Here is a 12264-nt window from a genome sequence, read left to right as displayed (position 1 = left end):
TTTCAGTGAGTTTTTTGGACATCCTGATAATAATGAATTACAGTAGTCCAGCCTGGAAGTAATAAATGCATGAACTAGTTTTTCAGCGTCACTCTGAGACAGGATATTTCTAATTTTAGAGATGTTGCGCAAATGGAAGAACAGGTGACCAACCCGTCTGTGACACTCATTGTCTGTGTGTGTTCCCCAGCTGGTTGTCAAAAACCTCCTTGCAGTCACTTTGGCTGCCACAGTCGCCTCTAGTTTGCATGGAAGATGGTGACATGTCTGCAGAGACTCACCAACTACCAGCTGAGTGACAGTAAAACTTTAAAAAGGACAGTGCAAACTGGAAATAGTAAATGTTTGTTCAAAGTAATAGTCACGCCATTTGAATGCCAATGTTGTTGGTAAGCTGCTAGTTAGCCAGTGTTTGCAGACCAGTTGCCATTTTCTATAACCTCCAGCAACCAGTTAAGGAGTGCTCATTTTTCCCTTTCGTCTGCTGGTTAAACCACGTCAACTCTCGAGCAGTGAGTTCATGATGTCACTCGGGTCACTCAGGTCCACTCTTTAGCAAAAACACTCAAAATGCAGTCTCACAAGCCAGCTGATGATGTCACCACGGTTACACTTTAGGAAAGTCTTTATCTGATCCTGATACGTTTATCAGACGGAGACAAAAACAGCTGGAAATGGATGATAATGCTGTGCTGTAATATGTGGAGATAAGCATTTGTTTGTTAAACATATAAACGTCTGAGCTACACTGAGCTCACACTGTTGGCTTTTTGGTGCTCCAAGTGGCCAGAAAATATAAATATTTCACTATTAAGCTCAACCCTGACACGTTCACACTGGAGAACATGTTGACTCTGAACACAAAGAGAACCAGATCTAAAGAGGTTAGATCAGAAACAGTTACCATCAAGAAACATTTTTGAGCAAAGACAAAAATCTTCATGGAGCCTCAAAACATGCTTGAGCTTTATCAATTAAAATGATATCATGTTTCTCACGCAAGCCACTGAATTTGTGATCCCTGTTCTAGAGGAAAAAGGTTGATCCTATCAGGAAGAACCTCAATTTATTGTTTGGATATTTCACTTAAAACCCCTGAAATTCCAGTTTTATGGTGGCACTGCAGGAAACCCATAACTCTGATGATCATAATAGTCTTTATGAAAGATTACTGACTTATGCAGGCCGGATCAATCCACAGATCTATAACTAATATTTTTTCATTACTTTAGCTCTTCACTGCTTTTGTACTTAGTGAAAGTTACTAAAAGCAGGTAAGTGATCACCTATAAAACCCTCCTGTTACAGACAGAAAGCAGTCGAACATCACGTGACGACACAAACAACAGCTTTTATCTGCCTTTACAACACGTGCAATACATATTAGAGCAATACAGAGATGACAGAAAACATCACACTCATGAAATATCTTCAATATCTACAAACACATCTGAGAATGAGTCTCTAAAGAGGCTCAAAGCTGCTACAGAAGCCAGCAAAGCATGAGCGAGCATCAGAGCATCATAATAAAAATTAATAATTAAACAGATGTTCACAGAGGCAGTGTTAATTATACTGAACAAATAGCACTTTTAATTAGGATTTACAATTTTAAGCAGGGTAGTGTGGATACACGTCCCAGAGTCATTCCAGCTCCTTAAAGGTAAATATGAGTTGATTTTCTAACCTAATTTCTTTTTGTGAAAGTATTTTTGTTTGGTTGGTTTTTTAATTTTGAAAAAAAAAAAAAGTTCAACCCAAACTTTCCACATTTTATAACTAAAAGAATTAAATAATTATTAATAAAGTACCTTTCCACTCCAGCGTTCTTAAAACAATGATTTCACAGTATGAAGGTTAAACTTCATAGCTTCATTAAGTACACTGTGATAGAGGCACTGACTGATTAAATACGGAATGACATCAGGTGAGGTCATGGATATCCCAATGTAGACAAATTCATCCGCCACTGAAAATAGTCCCCCCAAAATGCACTATTTTCCTGTTTGATTGTTAAATTTAGAAAACAGCACAACAAAGAGGATTTTATTGAGGCTTTAAGAGCTGGAAATATTTTTTTTAAGTTTTGTATGTTCAGAGGGAGAAAGCAAAAGCGAGAAAGTATGAAGCAGAAACGGACAAACACATTTTTTTTTGAGAGGGAAGGGATTTGTACATGAATTAATTCAAGGACTGCAGAGTAACACCAGACTTAACCTCAAGTCTTAAAAAATGATCTCGTAAACATGCTTTAAATACTTCAATGAGAGCAGCTCTCCAAGGAAACACACCCAATAGTGCATTCAAAGTGAAATACATCCACACTGCCTGTACTGTACAGCACTTATTTACTATCCCCACAGTCTCCAACCCCGCAGACTGGAAATGAGTTATTAAACTTCAGCTGTGTGAACCCAAACAAGCCAAACACCAAAAATGTCCTTTGGAGTAAACTTTCCCACTGGATTGGAACAAAAAAACAGAGGGTAGGTGTGAACGCACCCTCAGATGATGTCATACCTTCCCTCACTGCTTCAAACCTGCTGCAGTTTTACTAACCATGCACACACATACACACATAAACACACAAAGGTAGTGTTTCTGGGGGTCAGGATGCAGATGGGATTGGCGGGCAGCTTTTGGGGGTGTGGTTGAGGTCTCTGACAGGCTCTGAAGGGCGTTGACCCTGCAGGCGGGTCAGCAGCGTGGTCCGGCGGATGCTGCTGTCCGAATCCTGGTGGTGGAACCGGTTTCGCAGGTGGCAACAGCACGGCAGGCTGCGGGCGAAGTCCGACAGCAGGTTACCGCTGAAGATCATGTAGATCCAGGGGTTGCAGCAGCTGTTGAGGCTGGCCAGCAGGGCGGAGAGCGTCACAGCGGCATTCTCAGAGTCTGCAGGGGAAACGGGAAGAGAGATTTATGAAGCACACTCGGAGACGTCAGCAACTAAACCAAAGTGTTTTTCCTTTTAAAGTACATGTACTAGTCTGAAACACACTGGAGTACTGCCAGCCTGCCGGGCAGCTCTTAATAAGGTTTGGCTGCCTTCATGTAGCTGTGGCCTGCAAAGCAACCCCGAGCGAACGCCAGTATTAACAGACCAGCTCAGCTCTCCTGCACCACCGATAACAAGGACAGCTGATGCTGAAGGCCGCGTGAGACTCTGCAATTCTCTCCTGATTAAAGACAGATCGTTTGCGGTGAGACAGCAGCAGAGGTTTGGAGGGATAGAAATGGTAATAATTACTGACAAGTTTCATTACAGCAGAGCAAATGGTTAAGTCCAGTGAGGCATTCAAACAAGAGTGCATCAAATAGAAATACATACATTAACTACTCTAAAAATACATTATTTGGCCTTGCTATCATATTCAGGCCTCCTGTTTTTATGTCCTCCAAGGTCATGTGTTTGGAAGAGTCAGCGTATCATTCTGTTTGTAAGCACGATAACTTACATTCACCAAGGTCTTCAAGGTCAACTTAGTGATTTATAACGTATATAACCTCTTATAAGTGTGCTGTGTATTATCAACACATAGAAAGTACCACATAAAGATTTTAAATATCATGTCACATTTGACCTCTGACCTCTCCTTCAAGGTGAATAGATTAATCTGAAGGTCAAAGTAAAGATAATGCTATGTCGAGCTATTTAAAACTTTTCGTTGAACTGCCATTGTTTGTATTGACAACATATAGCCATACGTATGTGGATACTAAATATCACGTTACTTTGAACCTCTGAACTCTTCCTTAAGGTCAAATAAGGTAAAACTTTAATAAAAAGACTTTTATATTTAAAACTCTATAAAAATTCTGCTGCCTTCAATTCAGTTCAATTTAATTGTATTTATATAGCATCAAATCACAACAACAGTTCCTTCAAGGTTCTTTATATTCTAAGGTAAAGACCCTACAATAATACAAAGAAATCCCAACAATCAGCAGGCACTTGGCGACGGTGGGAAGGAAAACTCAGTTTTAACAGGAAGAGACATCAAGCAGACCCAGGCTCCAGGAGGGGCGGCCATCTGCTTTGACCGGATGATGCTGGTATACAGGGGCTGTATCCCAATTCAGGGTCTGCAGCCTTAAAGGCCGCATTTTAAGGCCGATTACGTCACAGACTGAGGGACCCACTGCTGCACATCATCTGTGAGGCTTTGCACCCCTGATGATCCACCAGGACAAACTCAGCAGTGTGTGAGGAAGAGGAGGAGGAAGAGCCAGCAGCAGCTGACAGATGGAGAGAATAGACAGACTGTTCCCTGTTTGTGAAGGACTGCTAGAAAAGTTTAAAATAACTAATTGTCTGTCCTGAATCAGTCTTATTAAATAATTTAATCATTCCAGTGTTCTCAGTGTGGGAGAAAGTACTCAGGGCCTTCAAGTTAAACACTATGAAAGGCAGAAACAAGTTTAATATTCAGAAACCTAAAGTATGTATCAGCAGCAGAATGGACCTAAAAATGTTTGTTCCAGTTCTATGAAGCTTTGAGTATTTTGGATTAGTAGTACTGCTGTGTTTGTTGCATCATATTGCTGTAATTGTTTATATGTTTTATATATTCTGAGGTAAGTTGATCTATAGTGTTACATCATATTCTATAATGATGTTATGTGTTTGTATACTTTGTGCCCAGTTTGACCCATTTAGCAGAAGCCAGCCTGTTTAAGGCTCTGATATCTATTCTGTATGACTTAAAGCAGTTATGACATGGTCTGATTTTCTCACCCAATAAAGGAATATTTCATATATCAGTCTACTCTTCATTTTATCAGACACAGTTTTCACAGCTCGTACATTTGCTTTTTACACATATATGTAAGCATTGAGCCAAATTTAGTAATGCCAACATATTAAAAGAACAATATTTGTCTCTTATATATAATACATCTATAGATACACTGTCAAAGATACTTGTCTTTGAGTGAAGATTTAAGGTGATGGGAAATATAAATAAATGCAACTCTACTCTTTACTGAAGCTCAGTATTTGACACGGAGTTCAAACTCACTGCTGTAATAACTAATAATGATTAATATAATAACCATAATATTGGCCATATTATATTTACATTACCAAAGTGAGATGACTTTAGTCTCATGAACAACATTAGCTAATTGTTATTTAATAGCTAATCTTAAATGACTGTTCAGTAAAGAAATGAAGCCCAACAATCATGTTTTACAGTCCTGGGGTCTCAGCCTCAGATACTTATCAAATCACACAAAGCTCATGTAGAAACAAATGTATAAAATGTGTTCTCCTTTATTTCTGTCAAACAAAGCTGTATGAAACATTTCCAGCTGTTAGTATCATGGTTGCTAGGCAACCTGGGCAGCACAAGGGAGGCTAGACCGTCCCATTTCACAACCTTACAAGCCTCGCACTTCCGGCCTCAGCAGTCTTTGACTTTGAGCACCTAAGGCTGCGTACTTTAAGGCTGCAGACCCTGAATTGGGATACAGCGAGGGATTCTAAATGTTATATTGACCTCTGTCCTGTGAACTATGACCTCACGTTTGCATTTCAGAGCTGCCTTTCTTTCAAGATGAGCCAAAACGTCTTCTATTTGAGAGAAATGATTGAGAGAATGAGCTGCATAGTTTGTTAGAAGTATACTTCTATACAAATCACCACAAATGTCCTAAGGTACATTTAAAAGAACAGCTAAAACTATGTAAATTTGTAGAAAATACAAAAGTGTTCAACTTTCTGGCCTATCAGAAGTTTCTCTTGCCGTGCTTCTTGTCATAAAACTGTTATTCTGCAATCTGTTGAACTTTTGTTGACTTTTTGGGGCCTTTATGTGGACAAAAATGTCATTAAACAACGTACATAACATCCAGTTGCTGATATGATCGCTGGTTCCCAGTGTGGCCCCGCCCGTGTGTGTTGACAGAAACACAAATATGTAACCAGCCAATCACGGAGCAGCAATTCAGTGCATTTAGGCACGTAAACACGATGAAGATGACCTGCTGAAGTTTAAACTGAACAGCAGGATTGAGATAAAAGTGATTTAAGTGACTCTACAATACACACAGGGTCTTCTTGATTGCAGAAAATTGGAAAAATGTTGCCTGCTCAGCTTTGGGATGTGGTGGAATGGGAGATTCGCATTGTGGATGTTCAGCAGACAAATCTGCAGCAGCTGTTTGATGCTGTCGTGTCAGAATGATCCAAAAATGATGTTTCCAGCACCTTGCTGAATCTTTTCCACAAAGAATTAATGAAGCTCTGGAAGAAATAGAGGTCCAGCCTGGTCATGCCCATGTTCCTGATGACCAAATACCAGAATTTAGACTTAAAAGCATTTGCCAACTGACCAACACCACTACATTGATCATTGTTTGAATTTTTGGCATTTTAAAACATTTGAAAAAGAATCTCAAATCTGATATGTTCTAGTTTTTCAACTGTACAGAAACTCCAGCAGAACCCAACAAGCCCAACAGGGTCCCTATATGATGATACTAGAAAGCTTCATCTCTGCTTCAGCCATTAAATGCATGCTTTAATAACAGATATGGTTTGGAAGGAAAGAGTTGGCATTTGTGTAAGTTTGGAAGATTTCCCTGCAATATTGTAATTATTTAAGTTTTAATTAAAGGCCAATTAAAGGCTTTCTTTGTTTAGCTTTGAGCCAGTTTAACCATGTGTGAAGTTTCCAGCTTTTTCAAATACCAATTAAAAAGTAGAAAATATAGAGAAGTGTGGCAGGTCACAGAGAAATTGGAAAGCAGAAACTTGTGGCCAACCTTAACCACAGAATAAATTAAAAGAGGAGATATGTGAAATTTTTTTATTTTTATCTTTTGACGTTTTTTATTAAACCTCAAGCCTGTGCATGTCAGTGCTGAGTAATTTTCCAATGATAGAAGTCAGGATATGAATTTTATTTTGCAGCTTCGGAGTCTGTTAAAGGAGAAAAGGCTGCCCTGGTCTGCTCACCCACTTGAAGAATTTCATTATCACTGTCATACAGAGCCTTACTGACTGGTGAGGGCATGAGTGCTGCTTCCAGCAGCTTGATAGGAATTCATTTTCAGGGAACATCAGGGTTATATCATTTTCTGGCGTAAAACCAGTCAGAGCTCTGAACTTTTTAAATATAATCCCTTTCTGAGTGCAAGGAACAATTTAACCACTTTGTCTCATTTTGAACCCAAACTGCTGCAGAGTGGAGCAAATTAAAATGAAAGATTTTAACCAAACTGAGCCTCACGTGTGAGAGAAATGTTATAATATGCGAGACAGTAAACTGGCTTAGAATCTGTCGATTTATAAACTGACCAAATGTTTACCAAACTGCCAAAAGATTATCAGCATATTCTATTTTGTAAGCTATGATCAAGATCTTATTTAAAGAGTTTAGAAATGCTTCATGACTTCACTGATTCAATCACTGTCTGTGTTTGCAAAATAGTGGTGGAATGTAACAAAGTATATTTACTCAGGTGTTTTACTGATATGCAGTTCTGATGTTATGTTCTGCTCCTTTTCTATTTTGAGTGAGAATGTTGTGTTTTGTACTCCGTGTTATAGTTTTAAAATTTAAGTTACTCATTTTTATGCTGATGTTAAAAATTTATAAATAGATAGATAGAAGGTAAAACTAACCAGCAGTAAATCAGGTCATTAAAGTCATCTCCAGCTGCATCTTTAGAGTGATGGCAACATATTAACCTTTATGTTTATCGCCTTAACATTTTTATGCTAAAACTTTTGCCGTGTTTGGCAACACTTTGTATAATTATGATTATTATTTGAGGAAAAGTCTAAACATCACTTGGACCAAACGGTTTTTTCACCGGAGGCTGCAGAGATTTGGAATTTTTTATTTTTTTTTTCATACCAGAAAATCTCACAGAAAAAAGAAAAATTTCGATTTTAGTTTGAAAATGTGGCTGAAATATCTTCAGGTCTGCAGTTACTGCCTGTGCGAAGCTTTGGCTCACATGCCTTAAATTTCTTTGCACTGAAGAAATGTATCTGTGGGTTTGTTGATGGTTTGCTCTTCAACTGTAATTTCTTCTTCTTCTTTAAGTACTTTCATTATGAGTACACTTTGTTTTATGAAGGTGCTTCATTTCGCACATTTTTCAATATGTCACATTTTTTAATCTGCACCATTCATTTTCATTCATTTATTTATTCATTTTCAGGCACAACAAATACCTATATTGAACATAAAATACACAAAACAAAAAACAAAACTTGCCTGAAAAAGGAGTGGGACGAAGAAAACTTATTAAATCCCACCCCTATACTCACTCATCAACAAAAAAAAACAATAAACTTCCCGCAGCTACGCCCATCATTGCATACAGACCCATCAACAGCCCCGGGCAGATACAAGCATCTAAGCGGCAGCTCGCAACCAACAATTAGAGCCTTCATAACTGAATACAGAATATATAAATTATAAATTGCATTACCACAGGTAACAGGCAGTAATAACTACAAGTAACAGACACACATACATATACATACATATATATCTACACACACAAGTACATATATGTACATACATACGCACACTTTATTTTTTATTTTTTATTTTGGAATCCATACCAGCAATGGTAAGAGGACAGACATTACAGAGCACACTAAAACCCATCATTGAGTATACTGTGACCAGACCAACTGTTTGTAGAGAAATTTAAATCTATGAATATTTTTGCATTGTTTCAATTGTAAACTCAGACTGTTCCAGATTTTCACACCACATACAGACACACAAAAGCCTTTACGGGTTGTTCGAGTTCTGGGTAATTTGAATTCTCCAAAGCCTCTCACATTATAAACCTTTTCTCGAATTTCAAATCTAGTTTGTAAATTTGCCGGTAAAAGTTTAGTAAAAGCTTTATACAAAATTATGGATGTATTGTAATTAACCAGATCCTGGAATTTAAGTAACTTTGCCTGAAGAAAGAATTTGTGAGTATGATCTAGATAACCAGCCTTGTGAATAATACGCAGTGCTCGTTTCTGTACTGTGACTAATGGATTAGTTGTATTTTTATATGTATTTCCCCACACTTCCACACAATATGTAAGATATGGAAGAACCAGGGTACAGTACAGAGTACGAAGTGCATCTTTATCAAGGAATTGTTTCACTTTGTTCAAAACTGCGAGGCTTCTGGAAATTTTGGTTTTTATGTGTTTTTACCATCGGATGATCTAAGGAAAATGAGCCCTTAGCATCTGTTGTAATATATGTAGTGCACATTGTTCTTGTTAAATAAACCCAAATCAACTACATTAATTGATTAATTAAAAAAAATTGTTTCACTACCTTGTAAAAAAAAGTTATTGAGCACTGAAGCACGTTTAAATTATTGCGCAAAATAACATCTGCATGCGGGCACGAGGCTAAACACGTGCCTACCAATAGCAATATTACATTTGGATTTATAGGCTTTGCATTGTGATTTTTATTTAACTGGAGCCGCCAATAATTGAACCAAAGACATCTTAATTAAAGAAAATTTGCTCTTTAGCATTCTTTTAATTCCCTTAAAATCCCTTCCAGGGAAGGTGGAACGTCTAAAGTTGCTACAAAGCAGAAAATTTGACTGCAGACCGGGGTGGACAAGTGCGCTAATTTGTAGATGAGCGCAAAGCATTTTTGCCTCATATGTTGAGGGGATGTGCCTCTTTGTGGCTCAAAGGTGAACACATGTCTCACCAGAAAAGATGTGGCTCAAACGGAGACACGTGGACGTGTGTACAGGCTGAAATAACAGTGTTACAGGGGAATACGTGAGCTGTTAGCTTCTGTTTATTCTCACAAGAAGTTGTGATTCAATTTAAATTAAATTAAAAATCTGCATTCTGCCTTTAGCTTTGTAATTTCAAACCTGTGAAGTTCGCTAAATTTACTTAAACCTCAGTCTGCCCATTCGCTTTACTCACACTTTGCCACAAGTGTGATTTATATTTTTAGTAAGGTTCTGGTCCTGTCAGCAGGTCACTCACCGTCCCAGGAGAATGTCTCATCCCACACCGACCACATTTGCACCGTGAAGAAAGGCGCCCAGCACACCACGTACGCCACCACGATCACAAAGGTCATCTTGACCGTGCGTAATTTGGCACGGGAGATGGTGCTGACGCTGCTCACCGAGCTCCGGCTCAGCATCCCGCTTTTGCTGGCCTCCGCGCTCTTTCTTCTCTGGGTTTTGTATCTGAGGTTCCTCCAGATCGTACGGCAGATAAATCCGTAGCAGAACACGAGCACGGCCACGGGCACCACGAAGATCCCGACCGTGATCCAGGTGATGTACGCGCGAACCCCCCACGGCTCCACGAAGTGCCCCCAGCAGTCGTAGACGGCTGAGCCGGGGCGCACCTCGCTCAGGGAGAAGATGCAGTACTGTGGGGTGCTGAGGACCAGACTGCACGCCCAGGTGGAGCCGATCATGATATAGGCGCGCTGCGTGGGCTGCTGAAGCGTCTGCAGCGGGTGGCAGATGGCGATATAGCGGTCCACGGTCATCATCACCATCATGTAGGTGGAGGCGAACATGCCCAGCACCTGCAGGTGCTTCACGATGCGGCACAAGAAGTCCGGCCCATAGAAGCGGAACGTGACCTCCCAGCAGAGCTGCGGCAGCACCTGGAAGAAGGCCACCACCAGGTCAGCCAGGCACAGGTGCTTCATAAACAGGTGCATGCGCGACGGTTTCCGCCGGGCTCGGTACATGGCGAGCAGCACGCTCAGGTTGCCCACCACCGCCGCCACGAACGCCAGGCTCAGCACGGTGATCTCGAGCTTGGCCACCTCCTCGTTACGTCCGAACGGGTCGGTGTCGTTTCTCTTCAGCTGCTGCGTAAAGTTAGAGCTATCGGTGCAGTTTTGGTGCGTGGCATTGCAGGAGCTCACCGAGGGGAGCGGCATGGTCACCGTTTCTCCTCCGGGCGCATGGAGGTGTCTGCGCGCTTGTGCGTAACCGTAACCCTCTTCCAGCGTGTACGGGACTATTGAGAAGAATTCACGGGTTAAAAATCCAGAAGGGATCCATCTGTTTCCCTGCGAGGTGCACAAAAACTCCAACCTGAATCCGAGCAGCAGATCTAGCCCCTTTTAAAGTACACTGCCCCCGAGAACCAGCCCTCTGCATGCCTCACTGTATCCAAAGCCCCACACACGCGCACTTCATCACCTTACTCCCTCCCACCAGCTCCATGCTTAGGATAAAGTGAAAGGGGGGGGGGGGGGGGGGGGGGGGGGGAGTAAAAGACGAACATAGAGGACAAAATAAAAACTGAAAATACCAGATTAAAAAAAAAAGAAAGAACGATTATTTATTTAGTCTTTAAAAAATTACTTTCAAGATCGACTCTTTTTTTTTTTTTTTTGTAAATGTCACTATAATAATTTGTCAGTTTCAGTTTTTGAACTTCATCTCTGACATTTTTGGAAAAGTAACAAAAGCCACAAAATTCCAGTTCTGGAAGTCAGAAACTTTTCCTAAGCTACAAATATGTGAAATCAAAAGATCATAACTGCTGCTGCTGTCTTGTGACCCAGAATATTTTATTGTTACTCTCAAAATTTTTCCCATTTGCCCTGCTGTGAACCCCTTTTCCAGTAAATTAAAATTACATAATGGAAATTCAAAATGTCACATCTCAGGGTGCACACTGGACACCACGGGCCATATTATTGGAGAGAGAATCACAATGATCATGAGCAAGATTCTGGCAACAGTGGGGAGGAAAAACACTATTTAACAGGAAGAGACCGGTGACCTGTCCAATTTTATTACCAAAATCAAAGGTATATTTATATTTTCTCATCATAACATAATGATATGTTTGGTCAAACACAGCAGTATTTTGTGTTTTAAATATCAGTGGAGCAACATGGGGACTACAGCTCTGCCTTTGAGACCATCCCACCCAGTAGACTGCGCCAAGATGTCTGACCAGGATCAACACTGCGCATGTCACATCCCATAACACAACAAAAAAGGCAAGAGAAATGATTATTCACTTTGGGAGGAAGCAGAATCTCCGTGTGTAACTGGTGTGTCCCTGCACACGGCAAACACGTTCCACATATTCACAGCATCTAGTAAAAACAGGCGTAATGATGACAATAATGAACTAAAACACACAATCAGAAACATCAGGGTGGAGAAAGATATAATTAGTGTTAGAAAAGAAATGACACTGACCTCTGCTACAGAGGAATTGCAGAAAAGGAGAGAGGCCAAACGGGTACCACAAAATTAGGGTTGCACCAA

The 12264-nt window shown here is 40.2% G+C and overlaps 1 protein-coding gene across 1 annotated transcript; it reads right to left on the bottom strand.

The window, feature by feature from the left end:
* Window positions 1-1331: 1331 nt before the first annotated feature.
* LOC147310072 (arg8-vasotocin receptor-like) lies at window positions 1332-11112 on the bottom strand. Its single transcript, XM_086269007.1, has 2 exons — window positions 9992-11112; window positions 1332-2892 (listed from the first exon to the last, which is right to left on the bottom strand). Exons 1-2 carry the CDS (start codon window positions 10911-10913, stop codon window positions 2609-2611), a joined length of 1206 nt encoding a protein of 401 aa, XP_086125133.1. The 5' UTR covers window positions 10914-11112; the 3' UTR covers window positions 1332-2608.
* Between the last annotated feature and the right edge of the window lie 1152 nt (window positions 11113-12264).

Source organism: Aulonocara sp. 'chitande type north' Nkhata Bay, linkage group LG17 (genome assembly GCF_057382095.1).
Source record: "Aulonocara sp. 'chitande type north' Nkhata Bay isolate Kocher_YH1m ecotype deep benthic linkage group LG17, A_spYH_male_GT1.1, whole genome shotgun sequence".
In the NCBI taxonomy this organism is placed as follows: Eukaryota; Metazoa; Chordata; class Actinopteri; order Cichliformes; family Cichlidae; genus Aulonocara; species Aulonocara sp. 'chitande type north' Nkhata Bay.
The sequence above is the reverse complement of the archived record's forward strand: the minus strand, read 5'-3'. Positions and strand labels throughout refer to the sequence as shown.